The sequence below is a fragment of the Macaca fascicularis genome, chromosome 8 (genome assembly GCF_037993035.2).
Source record: "Macaca fascicularis isolate 582-1 chromosome 8, T2T-MFA8v1.1".
Classification (NCBI taxonomy): Eukaryota; Metazoa; Chordata; class Mammalia; order Primates; family Cercopithecidae; genus Macaca; species Macaca fascicularis.
The window spans coordinates 46729077-46747373 of NC_088382.1; the positions used below are offsets into that span (position 1 = coordinate 46729077).

The following is an 18297-nucleotide window of genomic DNA, read 5'->3' on the forward strand; positions in this document are numbered from 1 at the left end:
ATACAAAAAATTAGCTGGGTGCAGTGGCACGCGCCTGTAATCCCAGCTCCTCGGGAGGCTGAGGCAGGAGAATCGCTTGAACCCAGGAGGCGGAGGTTGTGGTGAGCAGAGATTGCACCACTGCACTCCAGCCTGGGTGACAGAGTGAGACTTCATCTCAAAAAAAAAAGTGATTTTGTAGGGAATATTTTGTTAGTGTAGATATGATATACCAGATCCTGAAATCTTGTAGGAAATTATAAATTCTGAACATATAGTTCAGTTCCATTAATCCCGAAAATAATTATAAAATCCTATTTCCTAAAGAATTACAGCATATTGATTTCAGTGAATGCTAATACATTTGTAGGTGGGCAATGATAGTCATAAACTAAAATTTAAAATAACAGCTGAGTAATTCAATTCTGTCTCTGATCATTCATGGCTTCTTACTCTTGTGAAGGGACGTTGCCTATGCAATGTGGAATTTGTATCTTTGCTATGATGTATTGAGTGACATTGCTCCCTCATTAGCAGGTAGTATCAGCCTTATTATTGTTATTTTTTATTTCAAATTTTAAATTTTTGTGGGTATACAAAGTATATACTATGGTATACATGAGATATTTTGATGCAGGCATACAATACATAATAATCACATCAGGGTAAATGGGGTATCCACCTCCTCAGGCATTTACCATTTTGTGTTATAAACAATCCAATTATAATTTTTTAGGTATTTTAAAATGTACAGTAAATTATTGTTGACTGTAGTCACCCTGTTGTGCTATGAAATACTTGATCTTATTCATTCCATCCAGCTGTATTTTTGTACTCATTAACCATCCCCCCTCCTTCCCTCCCCACTACCCTTCCCTTCTGGTATCCATCCTTCTACTGTCTATCACCCTGAGTTCAGTGTTTTTAATTTTTAGCTCCAAAAATAAGTGGAACATGTGAAGTTTGTCTTCACATGGCTTATTTCACTTAACATAGTGTCCTCCAGTTCCATACATGCTGTTGCAAATGACAGGATCTCATTCTTTTTTATGGCTGAATAGTACTCCATTGTGTATATGCACCACATTTTTTTTCTAAGTGTCTGTTGATGGATGCTTAGTTTGCTTCCAGATCTTGGCTATTGTGAATAGTGCTGGAATAACGATGGGAGTATCTCTTCAATATACTGATTTCGTTTCTTTTCCATATATTCCCAGCAGTGGGATTGCTGGATCATACGGTACCTCTATTTTTAGTTTTTGAGGAACCTCTAACCTATTGTCCATGGTGATTGTACTAACTTACATTCCCACCAACAGTGTACAAGGGTTCCCTTTTCCCCATATCCTCACTAGCATTGGTTATTGCTGTCTTTTGGATAAAAGCCATTTTAAGTGGGGTAAGATGATATCTCATTGTAACTTTGACTTGCATTTCTCTGATGATCAATGATGTTGAGCACCATTTCATATTCCTGTTTGCCATTTGTATGTCTTCTTTTGAGAAATGTCTGTTCAGATCTTTTGTCTTTTTTTTTTTTTTTTTTTTGAGACTAAGTCTTGCTCTGTAGCCCAGGTAGGAGTGCAGTGGCGTGATGTTGGCTCATCGCAACCTCCGCCTCCTGGGTTCCAGAGATTCTCCTGCCCTAGCCTCCCGAGTAGCTGGGATTACAGGTGCGCACCACCACACCTGGCTTTTTTTGTGTACTTTTAATAGAGACAAAGTTTCACCATGTTGGTCAGGCTGGTCTTGAACTCCTGACCTCAGGTAATCTGCCCACCTTGGCCTCCCAAAGTGCTAAGATTACAAGTGTAAGCCACCGAGCCCGGCCTTTTAATCCATTTTTAATTGGATTATTATACTTTTTTTCCTGTAGAGGTGTTTGAGCTCCTTATATGTTCTGGCTGTTAATCGCTTGTTTGCAAATATTTTCTCCCATTCCATGGGTTGTCTCTTCACTTTGTTGATTGTCTTCTTTTCTGTGCGGAAGCTTTTTACTTGATACGATCCCATTTGTCCATTTTTGCTTTGGTTACTTGTGCTTGTGTGGAGTGTTAATCAAGAAGTCTTTGCTTAGTCCAGTGTCCTGGAGTGTTTCCCAAATGTTTTCTCTTAGTTTCATAGTTTGAGGTCTCAAGTTTAAGTCTTTAATCCATTTTGATATGATTTTTTTTTTAATATGCTGAGCAATAGGGGTCTAGGTTCATTCTTCTGCATATGAATATCCAGTTTTCCAGCATCATTTTTTTGAAGAGACTGTCCTTTCTCCAATGTGTATTCTTGGCACTTTTGTCGAAAATGAGTTCACTAGATATATGGATTTAGCTCTGAGTTATCTGTTCTGTCCCACTATCTATGTGTCTAATTTTATGCCACTACCATGCTGTTTCTGTTTCTATAGCTCTGTGGTATAATTTAAAGTCAGGTAATGTGATTCCTCCAGTTTTGTTCTTCTTGCTCAGGATAACTTTGACTACACTGGGTCTTTTGTGGTTCCATATAAATTTCAGCATTATTTTTTTCTATTTCAGTGAAGAATGTTACTGATATTTTGATAGGGATCGCATTGAATCTGTAGATTGCTTTAGGTAGTGTGAACATTTTAACAATATTAATTTTTCTAATTTATGAACATGGAATTTCTTTCCATTTTTTGGTGCCCTCTTCAATTTCTTTCATCAGTGGTTTATAGTTTTCATTGTAGAAATCCTTCTCTTCTTTGGTTAAGTTAATTTTGAGGCACTTTATTTTATTTGTGGCTATTGGAAATGGAATTACTTTCTTGATTTCTTTTTCAGGTTGTTTTCTGTTGGCATATAGAAATACTACTGAGTTTTGTATGTTGATTTTGTATCCTGCAACTTTACTGAATTTGTTGATCAGTTCTAATAGTTTTCTGGTGGAATCTAGGTTTTTCCAAATATAAGATCATGTTATCTGCAAACAAGGATACTTTGACTTCCTCCTTTCCAACTTGGATGCCCTTTGTTTCTTTTGTCTGATTGTTCTAGCTAGGACTTCCAGTGCCATGTTGAATAACAGTGGTGAAAAGCAGGCATCTTTGTCATATTCCAGATCTTGGAGGAAAGGCTTTCAGTTTTTCCCAGAGACACCAAGGAATGCAGCAAGAACAAATTTTCATCTCTGTGATCTGTTGCCAAGCAATTAGAAAAATCAGTATTCTAACTTTTTTTTTTTTAAAATATAATTTAGTGTGGTCAAAGAAAAGAAAGGAAAAATGTGTATGACTCAGACTAAATGGAGAGAAAAAAGTAAGCTTTCATTTTTCTTTCAGGCGCAGAAGTGTGTATAGAAATGATTGAAATGTCTGTTTGTTTTTCAAGGGCTTTCAGGGTGTGCTAGTGAATGTCTAGTTACTTGGAGACATTATTGTGGCATCGAATCATCATTTCTTTTTGATAACGAAATGGGAGGGTTGTCCTTGGAAATTCCATTTACTATTAAAGAAATGTTCTCCTAAGACAGGACTTGAAAGTGCACTGTCAAAAACCTTCCAGCCCCATGGGGCTATATTCTGAGCTCTTCCTCTACTGTTAGCTCAGTATTATTTCAGTAATTATCTACTTTAAACAAATTATGGTTGCTTCTCTTTTGTAGCATATTATAAAATGTTACTGATATATAGACAAAAAAAATTGGAAATGGCCACCTATTAATAACTGGATTCTTTTTAGGTTTGTATTTATTATGGGATCTTCCATTTTTCTATCAATGACTTCTATACTGCAACGGGGATGTTCAAAATTCAGATTGCTGGGGAAGATTGCATGGAGGAGTTTCCTGTTAATCTGCATAGGAATTATCATTGTGAATCCCAATTATTGCCTTGGTCCATGTAAGTACTTTTTCCCTCTGTTATATATATTCAGGTTGAAATATGGAAACTATATGTTGTAATTTGAGAGAAATGCAATTCCTCCATCTCAGGTGCCTGCAAATAGGGTAATTATTAGGAAAGTATATACGATGGTTGTCTAACTGTGAGCGTTATTATTATTATTTTTGAATTTTAGACTTGGGAGGAGCCTCTGAGACTACTCACACTCTTCTCTTGTACAAAGGAAAAGTCTGAGGCCAAGAGCGATTGAAGGTTTTCTCTGGATCATCTGAGTGTAGTGAGAGGCTAGCAGGGACCAGACCAGGCTGCCTTGGTCTCCAACTTTGCCCCCTGCTAATGTGATTTCATCAGCTTTCAATAGTGTGCGGCAGTTCACGAATCCACCTTCACTGGCACTTGTATGGCAGCTGGGTTTCTGGAAGGAGTGATATCTTTGTCATTAGTTTAGTGGTGCGCAGGGACAGCAGAGCTGAGGGAAGGCATGTGAACCCTCTGCTTTCAACAAGTATCAGAGTCGGGAGGGCACTAGTCACTGTCCTCAAGGGCCTTGCACTGTCATTAGCAGAAGAGGACACAAGCGTCTAGACAATGGCCAAATGGAGCCCTCAGGCAATACATACTTTTATAGGCACTGGCAAGAGGTGGAGGTCACTTCCAGATGGTGTTTCATATGAATGTGGACTTGGTGGAACTCCAAAAAGGGAACCACTGTGTCCAGTAGGATTCATTTTAGGGTTTGTTATCAGGTCTGTTCTTCTGGTCATATGGTCGGGTAGCAGGTAGGGCAGGGAGTGTTAGTCAGTGGCGTTCTTGTGGTGATACAGCTGGGTAGCAGGTAGGGCAAGGAGAGTGGCTTGTGTTGGGCCTGCAAGGTCCTGGCGGACGTGCAGGTTGATTGCAAATTCCTAATAGGAAAGAACCAGGGTCAGGCGCAAGCCTGGCTTTACCACCACACCTGAGTAAGACGCTTTGGTTCTTATCCTAGTCTGCCACCAGGGCAGCTTCCTGTTTTGAGTTTGAGCCATGTCCCTGACTGACCCTCCCTGTATTAAGAGAGATTGGCCTGTTTTTGGAAGCTGGGCTGAGCCCATGTCTCTTGACCATATGTATTTCCATGTCCAAGAGCTTAAAAAAGACTTACTTAGATGCAATATAGGTATGTCTTCCCTTTTAGGAAACAAATAATGTTGTTCTGGGATGAGACAAGAAGTCTTGGCTAACACTCGACCTAACTTGTGTCTTCCACAGTGTCTTGGGACAAGGTGCGCATTCCTGGTGTGCTGCAGCGCTTGGGAGTGACATACTTTGTGGTTGCTGTGTTGGAGCTCCTCTTTGCTAAACCTGTGCCTGAACATTGTGCCTCGGTGAGAAACCATGTTTTAATTAAGAAAAACTTTTTAAAAATTAAATAAATGTATTGTGTAGTGATACGGTCACACTATGTTGTCCAGACTGGTCTCTAACTCCTGGCTTGAAGTGATCCTCCTGCCTTGGCCACCCAAAGCACGAGGATTACAGGTGTGAGCCACCATGCCTGGCCAGAAACTGTGTTCTTGTTGTTGATACAGGGTCTTGCTGTGTTGCCCAGCCTGGAGTGCAGTGGTGTGATCTTGGCTCACTGAAGCCTCAGCATCCCAGGCTCAAGCGATCCTCCCTCCTCAGTCTCCTAATTAGCTGGGACTACAGGAGCGCACCACCATGCCTGGCTAATTTAGTCTTTTTTTTTGTAGAGACAAGGTCTCACCATGTTGCCCAGACTGGCTTCAAACTCCTGGACTCAGGTGATCTTCCTGCCTCGGCCTCCCAAATTGCTGGGATTACAGGTGTGAGCCACCATGCCCAGCTAAAACAGTGTTTTTTTTAAAAAAGGGAGAACAAAGGGGGATATGGTTTTTAGAACTTCTAAAATTTCTGCGTGCAATACTGTACATCTGCTAATCAAATACATTCTGATTTTCACTTTCATTATTTTATTTAATATATCAATTTTTTAATTGTAAAATACACATGACATGAGATCTAGCCTCTTAACAAATTTGTCAGCAGACAGTAATCACATGCATTCTTTTTTCCTCTTATTTTTAGTTGATACATAATAATTGTACAGATTTATGAGGCTCAGAGTAATATTTTGATACCTGTGTATCATACAATGTATAATGATCAAATTCTTCACCTCAGTTATCATTTCTTTGGGTCAGGAACATGCACAGTCCTTTCTGCTAGTTTCAAATGCATTATTTTTTATTTACTTCTTGGAAACAGGGTCTCACTCTGTCACCCAGGCTGGAGTGCAGGGGCATGATCTCAACTCACTGTTGCCTCGACCTCCCAGGCTCAAGCGATTCTCCTGCCTCAGCCTCCTGAGTAGCTGGGACTATAGGCATGCACTACCATGCCCAGCTAATGATTGTATTTATTGTAGAAACGACGTTTCAACGTGTTGCCCAGGCTAGTCTTGAACTCTTGGGCTCAAGCAATTTACCTGCTTCAGCCTCCCAAAATGCTGGGACTACAGGTGTGAGTCACCATGCCTGGCCCCGTTCTTTTTTTTTTTTTTTTGAGACAGAATCTCACTCTGTCCCCTAGGCTGGAGAGCAGTGGCACAATCTCGGCTCACTGCAAGCACCTCCCAGATTCACGCCATTCTCCTGCCTCAGCCTCCCGAGTAGCTGGGTCTACATGCGCCCGCCACCACGCCTGGCTAATTTCTTGTATTTTTTAGTAGAGATGGGATTTCACCGTGTTAGCCGGGATGGTCTCGATCTCCTGACCTCGTGATCTGCCTGCCTCAGCCTCCCAAAGTGCTGGGATTACAGGCGTGAGCCACCGTGCCTGGCCACCTGTCCCCATTGTTGATGGTATTAAGTAATACCACCGGCATCCAGTTTGCTGGTTCAGTCTCATGGGACATTCCTGTGATTTTTTCAATTTCATTGTAGCATAACATATATATATGTAAAATTCATGTAACGTTTTGGTATCTATTCAAATGCTGTAAAATTCAATTTTGAGGATGATCCCCAGGTAGGGCATGGGAGAGTGATGGTATTGTGTGCTTGGCTATTTGCATTGCTTCTTTATCAGAAGTGTGTCAGAGTCCCATCTCATTTGTGATTACTTCCTCTCTTACTATAAATTGCTAGGTGGAGTTTACCCAGGTGACAGTTACTTCTTTCCCCCACCCACCATTAGTGACAAAAATTCTGATGGAAATGTTTGAAATCTTCCATTTGGGGTCCTATTCAACAATCAGTTAATAAAACTGTGTTGTCTTCTAGCTTCTTTCAGGATATGTAACTAGCAAGTTCATCACTGAATCCCATGTTCTCTGGGTGCTTCCTGTAATGTTCATTATCTACTTTGCGGGGCGTTTTAGTCATTGTTGCTCTTTCCCCCTCTGCCCTTGTCATTAATGTGTCCTCTGGCTGTGTCCTTAAGGTGAAGGAGAGGCGAGATATGCATGAGTGGGCACGGAGCTTGGTCTGCCATGGATATCAAAGCTGCCATTTTCCGCCCTTCTGTGGGACCTGAGGGTCCACAGAGGCACATCCCAGGACATCACCATAGGGTGAGGGGTTCAGTGGGACACTAAGAACAGGTGGGCTGCACCCTTTCTTCTTTCAACCACACAGATCCAAAAGTTTGAATTTCATTTTCTTTCTTAAAAATTTTATTTTTAATTTTTAAATCACAGATATATTGATGTATAATTCATGTACCATAAAAATCCCATGTTGAAAGTGTACAATATGATGATATTTGCTCTATTCAGAGTTGTGCAGCTGTCACCAGTCTGTAATTCTGGAAGGTTTTCTTTACCCCATGAAGAACCCTGCACTCACCGCCAGTCACTCCCCACGTCACAACTCACCCGGCCCCAGGCAACCCCAACCTACTTTCTGTCTCTACACATGTACCTGCTCTAAGACAGTCCCTATACACAAAGTCATATAACATGTGGCCTTTTGTGTCTGACTGCTTCCATTTTGCATGTTTTTTGAGGTTCATCCATGTTGCATGTGTCAGCACTTCTTTCCAAAATTGCTGAATTAGATTCTGCTTTAGGGATACACCACATTTTGCTCACCCATTTATCAGTTGGTGGACATTTGACTTGTTTCCCCTTTTTTGCTGTTGTGAACAATGTTCCTGTGTGTATGTGTACAAGTTTTTGTGTGAACATGTTTTCAGTTCTCTTGGGTGTAGGAATAGAATTGCCTGCTGATTTCTTTTGAATGGGTATTTTGCTGTGAGATTTCATGGAGAGGGAACATCTGGAGAACGTAACGCATAATCAGTAAGTTTTTGTATTACTGCCAAAATGGCCAAGAAAAGAGTCACTGGGAATTTCCCAAAGACATGCTTAGTCCCCTTCTATTTGCATTTACTACATGCATGTTTTATTTTTCTGCCCCCACTCAGGAGAGGAGCTGCCTTTCTCTTCGAGACATCACATCCAGCTGGCCTCAGTGGCTGCTCATCCTGGCACTGGAAGGCCTGTGGCTGGGCTTGACATTCCTCCTGCCAGTCCCTGGGTGCCCTACGTAAGCGAACCCCTGGGAGTCATCCCTTGTGCATGTCCTGTTCTGCCCAGTCAGAGGTTCTGGGCTTTCACAAGTCTCAAGTCAGAGGAATTCTCTTTCCCTCTTCCTTCTTCTTTGAGGCCTGCTTTGCATGGGGAGAGGAGATTGGCACGTGTCCGGAGTGATTTCCCTGTGGGTGGTGTGAGGGTCAGCTTGAATAGAAATCGGGCTTCCCACCTTCACAGTGTGGGAGCAGTTTATTAGTGAGTGTGCATGAGCCAGAGGGACGTTTTAGCTGGCGCATGTTGGGGCTCTCTGAATTGGGCTGCATACATAGCCAATATACACCATGGTCGGGTTTTTTTTTTTTTTTTTGGGAGATGGAGTCTCGCTCTGTTGCCCAGGCTGGAGCGCAGTGGCATGAACTCGGCTCACTGCAACCCCCACCTCCCAGCTTCAAGCAATTCTGCATTAGCCTCCCAAGTAGCTGGGATTGCAGGTGCACACCACCATGCCCGGCTAATTTTTGTATTTTAGTAGAGACAGGGTTTCACCATGTTGGCCAGGCTGATCTTGAACTCCTAACCTCAGGTGATCCACCCGCCTTGGCCTCCCAAAGTGATGGGATTACAGGCGTGAGCCACTATGCCCAGCCTGAGGTTTTTTTCATTCTCATCCCTCTGTTTGCCCTTCTGAGGTCTTGTCATTTACATGGTTTTGCCTTCCTAGTGGTTATCTTGGTCCTGGGGGCATTGGAGATTTTGGCAAGTATCCCAATTGCACTGGAGGAGCTGCGGGCTACATCGACCGCCTGTTGCTGGGAGACGATCACCTTTACCAGCACCCATCTTCTACTGTGAGTTCGCTTAGAACTGGGAGCTCAGGCTTTCAGAAGTGAAGGAAAGTAGAACAAGCCAGCCAACTTTAAACCATGCCCATTTAAGAAAATGCACTGAGAACTGATGTTTATTTGAAAAGTCTGATAACTTAATGACTTTAGGGTTCACTGTATGGCAGTGTGTACAATTATTTTGGATTTTAAAGTGAGAATGTGGAGCTGGGCACAGTGGCTCACACCTGCATTCCCAGCTACTCGGGAGGCCGAGGAGAGAGGATTGCTTGAGCCCAGGAGTCCGAGACCAGCCTGTGCAATAGTGAGACCCCGTCTCTCTAAGGAAAAAAAAAAGTGAGAATGCATTGTGTAAATGATCATAGCACAGTGCTTTTCTGTACGTCTCAGGTCAGATTTCCTGGCAGCAGACCCTGAGACAGAGGGTCACATGCAGGAAGTTGATCAGGCAGTCCTTGCAGGGGAATGAAGGAGGCAGGACTGCGCAGAGGGAGAAGTTGACTTGCACTGCAGCCCCAACAAAGGACCCAGGGGCACCAGGGAGGAGCTGCAGAGTTGTTCTGAATTGAGGCGAGGGATTGGGCCCTTCCTACCCCCGGATGGTGCGGAAGACCCCCTGCAAAAGGCTGATCCCTGGAGAGGCAGCTGTCTTCAGTCAAGGGCAGATCCAGAAGAGGCCCCTGGCTGAGAGCTGTGGTCATGAATACTTCCAGCAGCTGGAGGAATGAAGGCTTCCGTCCTGAAAGGGTTGGAGGGCTCTGGGGGTGCATGACAGCACCTATTACACTGTTCATTTCCAGATTTCTACAATTTCTGCAGTAACATTTATTTTATAATAAGAAAGAAACATATTTAAAAATGTTATTTGCCTTAAAAGAAGATAGGAAGCTGTTGATGCTACAGTAGGGTTGACTAAAAAGAATAAATCTGGAAATTAGGAAGGTACGTGCATTGCATTTGAAGCTGGTCAGGGAGGCGTCATGTCACAAGGCCTGGGGCCAGTGCTGTTTGCTGCCCCTGCTGCAATCACGGTGGCTGCTGGACCATGGCTTGTCCCTGGGCATCTCTGTTCCCTGCTGAGTGTCCACACCGCACACTTTCTTAGCCAGAAGCATTGTGCCTGTTATACCTATAAGTTAGCAATGAATTTCTGCAGTAAAAACAGAAAACCATGGTGTACTGGAGTGTATTCAGGTTTGTATTTGGTCTAGGAGCTATTTGTGTGTGTTTTTGGGTCAGTGAATGAGTGCTGCCTTCTGCTTCTGTTTGTTAAGGTGCTTTACCACACCGAGGTGGCCTATGACCCTGAGGGCATCCTGGGCACCATCAACTCCATCGTGATGGCCTTTTTAGGAGTTCAGGTATTTGTTCATTTCATTAGGTTACTTTTTCTGACAGTTTATGATGTTTTATTCACTCATTTAAAAACCATTTCATTAAAATAATTGGAAGCATATTCTGTCCTGTGCTATGGGTCTAATATATTTTGTTATCTTTGACAGATTGTGCAGAAACAAAAGTTACTGAAATTCAGCACATTCAAGTAATTAGATATGATTCTTATATTCCCCCCAAAAATCTTATTTATGTGACTTATCTTAGCATGGCAGTTTCTGGATAAAATGTTTCTCTTGCCAAACTGCAGTGGCTCATGCCTATAACTCCAACACTTTGGGAAGCCAAGGCAGGAGGATCACTTGAGTCCAGGAGTTTGAGACCAGCCTGGGCAACGTAGTGAGACCCTGTCTCTACAAAAAATTAAAAATATTAGCCAGGCATGACGGCACACGCCTGTAGTCCCAGCTACTTGGGAGCTGAGGTAGGAGTATGGCTTGAGCCCAGGAGGTTGAGACTGCAGCGAGCCTTGATTGCACCACTGCACTCCTGCCAGGGCAACAGAGTGAGACCCTGTCTCAAAAAATAAAAAAGGGTTTTCCTGATGGAGTATGCAGAATATGTGGGTGTTGGTAACATTGGGAAGTCACTGTGTCATTTGTCACAATTCTTTCATGTACCCTTGTATTAGTCTGTGTGTCCTGACCTAACAAAATACCCGAGACTGGGTAATTCATAAAGAACAGTAACATTGCAGGTTCATTTGTCTGGTGAGGGTCTGGTCTCTCCTCCCAAGGTGGCAACTTGATTGGGGCATGTCGTTCAGAGGGGACAAATACCATGTCCTCACAGGGTGTCCCCACCTGCTGGTAAAAGGGCGGAGACGGGACTTACTGCCTCAAGCCCTTTTCTAGGCCATTCATGAGGGTGGAGCCCTCACGCTGCAGTTACCTCCCGAGGCCACACCTTCTCATACTGTCACCTTGGTGATTAGGTTTCAACATAGGAAATTTGGAGGGACAGACATTCAAACCACAGCACACTGTCATGGCTTCAGAGCATGAGAATTTATACCAAAGTCAATACAGATTATTCTTGGTTTGTCTCACTTGCCTTTTGTTAAAGTTCTGAGCAGTCTAGATTTCAAGTCCCCAAAGTTCTCCTTGTTGGTGTTTGAAACTACTGTTTGAGGGGAGCTAACCGGGAGGGGAAAAGACTTTTGGAAAGCATTGCCGGCAGAACTTTCTGTGGGGATAAAAATATTTCTTCTCCTTGCTATCTAGTGGGGCAGTCCCTAGCCAGGGTTGCTGTTGAGCATTTGAGATGTGGTGAGTGTGACTGAAGAACTGAATTTTAAATTTTACTTGATGTAATTTTAAATTTAGATGGTCACTTGTGGCTAGTGGTTTGGCTGTTGGGTAGTGCAGATCTGAAGCCTACACAGGTGACCCTGGAACACCTCGGGGCATGGGGACACTGTCCCCCCATGCAGTGGAAAATCCACAGAGGACTTTTGACTCCCCCAAAACTTAAACACTAATAGCCTGCTATTGACCCAAAGCCTTACCAATAACATCAACAGTTGATTCACACATATTTTATAAAAATATTGTGTACTGTATTTTTATAATAAAGTAAGCTCAAGAAAAGAAAATGTTATTAAAGCCATAAGGAAGAGAAAATCTATGTCCTATTCACTAAGTGGGAGTGGATCATCATGAAGGTCTGCATCTTCATCATCATGTTAAGTAGGAGAAGGAGGAAGAGAAGGAGGAGGAGGGAGTGGAGGAGGAGGAGGAGGATGAGGGTGTGGATGAGGAGGAAGAGGAGGAGGGTGTGGAGGAGGAGGATAAGGGGGTATAGGAAGAGGAGGAAGAGGAGGGTGTGGATGAAGAGGAGGAGGGTGTGGAGGAGGAGGAAGAGGAGGAGGGTGTGGAGGAGGATGAGGGGGTGTAGGAAGAGGAGGAGGAGGGAGTGGAGGAAGAGGAGGAGGAGGGGTGGAGGAAGGGGAGGGGGTGGAGGAGGAGGAAGAGGAGGGAGTGGAGGAGGAGGAAGAGGAGGGGTGGAGGAGGAGGAAGAGGAGGGGTGGAGGAGGAGGAGGGGTGGAGGAGGAGGGGTCAGTCTTGCTGTCTCAGGGGTAGCAGAGGTGGAAGAGAATCCGCGTATAAGCAGACCTACACAGTTCAAACCTGTGTTGTCCAAGGGCCAGCTGTACATTTTGGTGATGAAATAATTTTGTATTTAGAAATACTGCCTTTATCTCTGTAGCACTTTCTGGTTGATATTGTGCTTTTCCATACATCCATGTAATCCCTACATATGCTTTCTAGGTAGATCTGTGTCCCTGGAGTGGTCAGTCCACTGGGGGGGCTAGGAGTGCAGACCTGGAGCCACACTACCTGGGTTTGTGTCCAGCTCTGCCACTTCCCAGCTGGGTGACCTTGGGCGTGTGGCTGACCCACTCTGTGCTTCAACAGCACCTACTTCAGAAAGGTGTTGCAAGGATTGAATAAGTTAATTCATGTAAAGTTCCAAGAACTGGCACATAAAAACATTGATTAATATTAGCTATTACTATAAATTATTTTTAAAGCTTCTTAACCTTTGATATTTTCAAAAATGAATTCCTAATTTCAGAAGGATTGTATGTAAAGTCCATATTTCACTGTTTTTAAATGTTTCCCTGCCTCCCCCACCCTGCCTCTGGTTCCACCCTGTTCCGGTCCCTCTTCCTAGTGCTGCTCAGACTGGGTCACCGAACAGGCCTGTCTAAGGGGACCCTTGTCACTTTTGTGGAGAATTCTCCTTGGGCCCTGCCTGGAAGTGAGAGCCACGGAGCCTGCCCAGGCGCCTCTTCTCCTCCTTTCCCTACACCCTGGGCTTCTGCATTCCCTGCAGCACTGGAGATGTGGTGTGGCTCTCACGCTTCCCCCGAGCTCTGTGCCTGCTGCCCCATTCTGCCCAGGAGCCTCTTCCTACCGGGACCCTCTGGTGCTCTGGCCTCACCTCTGTGGCTCCTCTCTGATGCCTCCTCCTCTCTGATGTCTCCTCCTTCCCAGAGAGGGTGTTCATCTCTGGTCCTCCTTCAGCCTCCACTAGTCAAAGGCAGGGGTGATGTTTCCCCCCTCCCTGTAATTCCAGCACCTAGTAGCATGCCCAGCAAGTGAATCTCTTTGTCGCGTAGTTAAGACAGTGGATGAATATGAAATAAAAATATCCCTTTGGCGATTCTTTTGGTCACACTGTGTTATCTCCTCCAGGCAGGAAAAATACTATTGTATTACAAGGCTCAGACCAAAGACATCCTGATTCGATTCACTGCTTGGTGTTGTATTCTTGTAAGTAAGCAGCGTTCCTCACTGAAATTCCTTTCCTTCACATGTATATTTAAAAGGAATAAAATGTTCAGCAACACTGAGATAGCCATTGTCACCACATGGCAGCAGGTACCATTTTCTTCACTTGAATAGCAGAGAGGAACAAATCTTTCCACCTAAATGTACAGATTTATTTTCTTAGGAAAATGTCTTTATCAATAAGACAGTGTTTGCCATCAGACAGCCAGGAATGCCTGAAGAAATGTGAAGCATGGGCTCTATGTGGAGTGGTGTATCAGAGAGACTGGGCAAATCAGACCAGGTTGCAGACATCAACTTCCAGATTACAGAAAGAGAGTTGCAAGGTTGACTGTCTGTGTATTTCATCCTGACTGCAGTCATGCCTCTTCTCTGGAGTCACTGTCATTTAATCAGTAAGCTTACCCTCTTCAACTCAGTAGAATGGTGATGAGATTTTGGGAGAATATTTTTTAGTTCATACATTTAAAAAATGTGTTTCCAGTTAAAAGAGAAAAATTTCAGCTTTTTCTACGTGATTAAATAACTAATATATATTGATGTTGAAAGCAAATGTTTTCTGAGATAATAATATAAAATGTTAACATCCTTCTCTTCCCTATTATAGGGGCTCATTTCTGTTGTTCTGACGAAAGTTTCTGAAAATGAAGGCTTTATTCCAGTAAACAAAAACCTCTGGTATGTATGGAAAAAGCATGATTTTATGGATGATTGTTCATGTTGAAATTGGATTCGTTCTGCACAAGCACTGAAACGCCTCCTCCACCCCTCCCAGGTCCCTTTCGTATGTCACCACGCTCAGTTCTTTTGCCTTCTTCATCCTGTTGGTCCTGTACCCGGTTGTGGATGTGAAGGGGCTGTGGACAGGAACCCCATTCTTTTATCCAGGTAAGTCACCTCCAACCCCAAACATAGCTGGGGTGGTGACCAGGGGGGCGGGCCCAGGGACCGCTGGAGCATCCTCGGTGCTGGGGTCTTGAGCCACTGCCCTAGTGGCAGGTGTCCAAAAGCCAGGCTGAGGGAGGAAGCAGCAGGGGCCACATTGTCCCAGGTCACACCAGGTGTCACTGGCCTGCTCTGAAGCAGTCCACCCCATTTTCACCCATGTAGGTTGTGGAGTCCTTGTATGACAGTTTGTGACTCCACCCGTTTCTTCAGGCTATACCAAATTGTGGAGGAGCAGAAATGATTTGGGGCACATTATCCAGTTTCTGGTTCTTAATAATGGGACTATGCTTGCTTTCTTAATATAAATCCACTACCGTAGAGATTGTGCATTAGAAGAAATACCAAGAGGTGATATCAAGGGATAAATGGAATGATTTGGATGCAGTTCCACCCAAGGACTTAGAAACACACCAGATCATTTCAATGCCTCATTTCAGCTGTTTGATTCGAGGAATAGTTACATTTCTAGGCAGATTTTCTGCCTAGAAAATATAAGTTATAACAATTTTAGCTTTCCTTTGAGATTTAGTATTCAAGAATTACGCTGTTATAAAATGAATATTTTCTAATATCCTTTTTATTTTTTTGAGACAGAGTCTTGCTCTGTTGCCCAGGCTGGAGTGCAGTGGTGTGATTTAGGCTCACTGCAACCTCTGCCTCCCAGGTTCAAGTGATTCTTGTGCCTCAGCCTCCCAAGAAGCTGGGATTACAGGCGCACCCCACCACACCCAGCCAATTTTGTATTTTTAGTAGAGACGGGGTTTCACCATGTTGGCCAGGCTGGTCTCGAACTCCTGGCCTTAAGCGATCTACCCACTTTGGCCTCCCAAAGTGCTGGGATTATAGGCATGAGCCACTGCACCAGGCCTTTCAATAATTTTTTATATGGTTTATACTTAAATACCTAAGATATGCATTACTTATTTTTGGCAGTAGCCAGCAATGGAAGTGCACACTTTTTGTTTTTTCATTGAACTGGTTTCAAGAATTAAATAGATGGTCAGATATGACTCATCTGTGAGAAACATGATCTTCTGTATGTCTCTCTTCTTAAGGAATGAATTCTATTCTGGTGTACGTTGGCCACGAGGTGTTTGAGAACTACTTCCCCTTTCAGTGGAAGCTGAAAGACAACCAGTCCCACAAGGAGCACCTGACTCAGAACCTCGTTGCCACTGCCCTCTGGGTGCTCATTGCCTACATCCTCTATAGAAAGAAGATTTTTTGGAAAATCTGATGGTTGCCACTGAGATGTGCTGCTGGAAGACTCTAGCAGGCCTGCAGGGTGGACTGAAGCGGCCTTCGTTAAAGGGAAGCATTCATTAGGAAATTGACTAGCTGTGTGTTTACAGACTTTGGGGGAAGACGCTGATGTCCTCAAACTAGTTAACTGTGACACGGCTCGCCAGAACTCTGCCTGTCTATTTGTGACTTACAGATTTGAAATGTAATTGTCTTTTTTCCTCCATCTTCTGTGGAAATGGATGTATTTGGAACTTCATTCCAAGGAGATCAGCTTTAACTTTCCAAAAGGGAATTGCCATGGGTGTTTTTCTTCTGTGTTGGGTGAAACAATCTGAGGTCTGGTTCTTGCTGACCTTATTTCCCTGCAAACTTCCTTTCCACGCTTATGCGGACACCAACATGAAATGCCGTCACTCCTACTGCGGCTGCTATGAAGCTTACTGGATGTGATGTGTCATAATTTAGTCTATTTTTTGATTAAATGCAGTGTAGTGTTTCCAGAAAGCCAAAGTAATTTTCTTTTCAGATATGCAAGGCTTTGGTGGGTCCAAAAAATGTCTATCACGAGCCATTTTTTCCTTTTCCTCTCTTGAAAAGTTAAAATATCTATGTGTTATTCCCATTCCCTCTTGCCTATGTATCTGTCTGTCTGTCTGTCATCTTCCTTCCTCCCCATCTCTCTGTGCATCTGAATGGCAGCCACTGCCCAGGGGAGTGACTTGGGGAGGGCAGGCACTGTCCTTGCTCATGGGTCCAGCTGAGCCATCCCTGCTGGGTGAGATGCTGGGCAAGACCCTTGGCCCGCCTGGGCCTTGGCTTCCTCACTTGTGAAATGAGCGGGAAGATGACTTTCAGTTCCCTTCCACCTCTTAGACATGGTGAGGTGACAGACATCGAAAGCTTTTCTGAAATCTTCAGAAGAAACAGTTTCATTACAGAAAACTCTTCAAAATAAATAATAATGAAAAATTTAAAAACTCTCATTGGAGAGATGACCCTCCATAATGGAGGCAGTGTTCCTACTTGTTATCACACAGCTGAAGACATTGTTTCTTAGGTGTGAAATCGGGGACGCAGAGACACACGGCACTGTTCATGGGAGGCATCGTCCCCGTTCTCAGTGTTCTGTGGGAATTTCCTATGTGAGGAAAACGTGGCCACAGGGTTGTGCTGTACCCACCCTTCTCCGGCAAGACAGCCCTCGGCCTGTGCCACTGCTTCCAGCCTCGCCACTGCATGGCAGCTTTTGGTCTGTTTCCAGCTCTGCCCTCTGCCCTGAATTCTCATCCAGCTTGTACCTGCCTGCTTGAGCCCTCCACCTGGAGGCCAGCCATGTCTCAGACTCAGCCCTACCCTCCTGTCCTCAAATTCAGAGTGTTTCCTGTTTAGGTTTCCCTGGCTTTGTGAATGGATCATGCGTCTCTAGGTACAAACCTGCCATCATCTTTCTGCCTGCCTCACCTCCACCGGATCTCCCCAGTTCTGTCTCCATCTTCCACCTGCAACTGCTCTGTTCTCATGGTCACTGCCGCATCACTCGAGTCCAGACCCTTGTTACCATTTTCAAACCGGCCTCCTTCCCTTGTTCCCCCATTCTTAAAGCCACTGCCACCAGATTAAGCTTTCTCCAGCCAGATCACCTCTCTTTGAGAAACCTCCATTGAAATGGAAACGCCATTGCCTGGCACACATACTCACATACTCACCTTCCCGTCTTGATCCCCATGCATCTTTCCAGCCTCCCCTCCCACTCTACTCCCTCCTGCCCCTCCCCTCCCCTCCCCTCTGAATCCAACCCAGCGGGCTTCTTCTGCCTCCATCATATCACAGAAGTACCTCCTGCTTCTGGTTTCAATTAGAGCCTTCCCTGATTACATTTTCCTCTGAATTTTTTCCTATCTACATTTGATCTGTCATGTTTAAACCCCCTACTTCTAAGGGACCTTCTCTAATCTCATTCTCATCCCCAAATAGTGTTTTCTTCCTCTGGGTTCTTGTAATGTTGGTATCAATCTCAGCATTTAGTGCTTCCTGCCTGGTGTGACAGTTACCTGTGTGCATGTGCAATTTCTAATTTCCCACGCTAGACTGTGAGCTTCCTAAGGCAAGAATCATGCCTTGTTGGTTTCTGTATTCCTCATGGCGCCAAACACAGTGCCTTGTACATTGCAGGCGCTAAATAAACATTTTTAAAGCAAA

General features: G+C 44.1%; 1 protein-coding gene and 1 pseudogene across 31 annotated transcripts in view; both read left to right on the plus strand.

Moving 5' to 3' along the window:
- HGSNAT (heparan-alpha-glucosaminide N-acetyltransferase) overlaps positions 1–18297 on the plus strand; it is a 50456-nt gene extending 32159 nt beyond the window's left edge. For 19 of the 31 annotated variants that reach the window (XM_073998754.1, XM_073998757.1, XM_073998762.1 and 16 more), the window contains 9 exons: positions 3675–3835; positions 5087–5202; positions 8264–8385; positions 9094–9220; positions 10489–10575; positions 13810–13887; positions 14513–14583; positions 14681–14793; positions 15909–18297. In XM_073998754.1, the coding sequence (XP_073854855.1) occupies positions 3675–3835; positions 5087–5202; positions 8264–8385; positions 9094–9220; positions 10489–10575; positions 13810–13887; positions 14513–14583; positions 14681–14793; positions 15909–16090 (1057 nt within the window). In that variant the 3' untranslated portion in view covers positions 16091–18297. Of the gene's footprint in view, positions 1–3674; positions 3836–5086; positions 5203–5568; positions 5662–8263; positions 8386–9093; positions 9221–10488; positions 10576–13809; positions 13888–14512; positions 14584–14680; positions 14794–15908 lie in introns of all 31 variants that reach the window. The other 12 variants (XM_073998750.1, XM_073998751.1, XM_065519176.2 and 9 more) reach the window with 1 other exon arrangement.
- Positions 17245–17887, plus strand: LOC102147214 (uncharacterized; annotated as a pseudogene).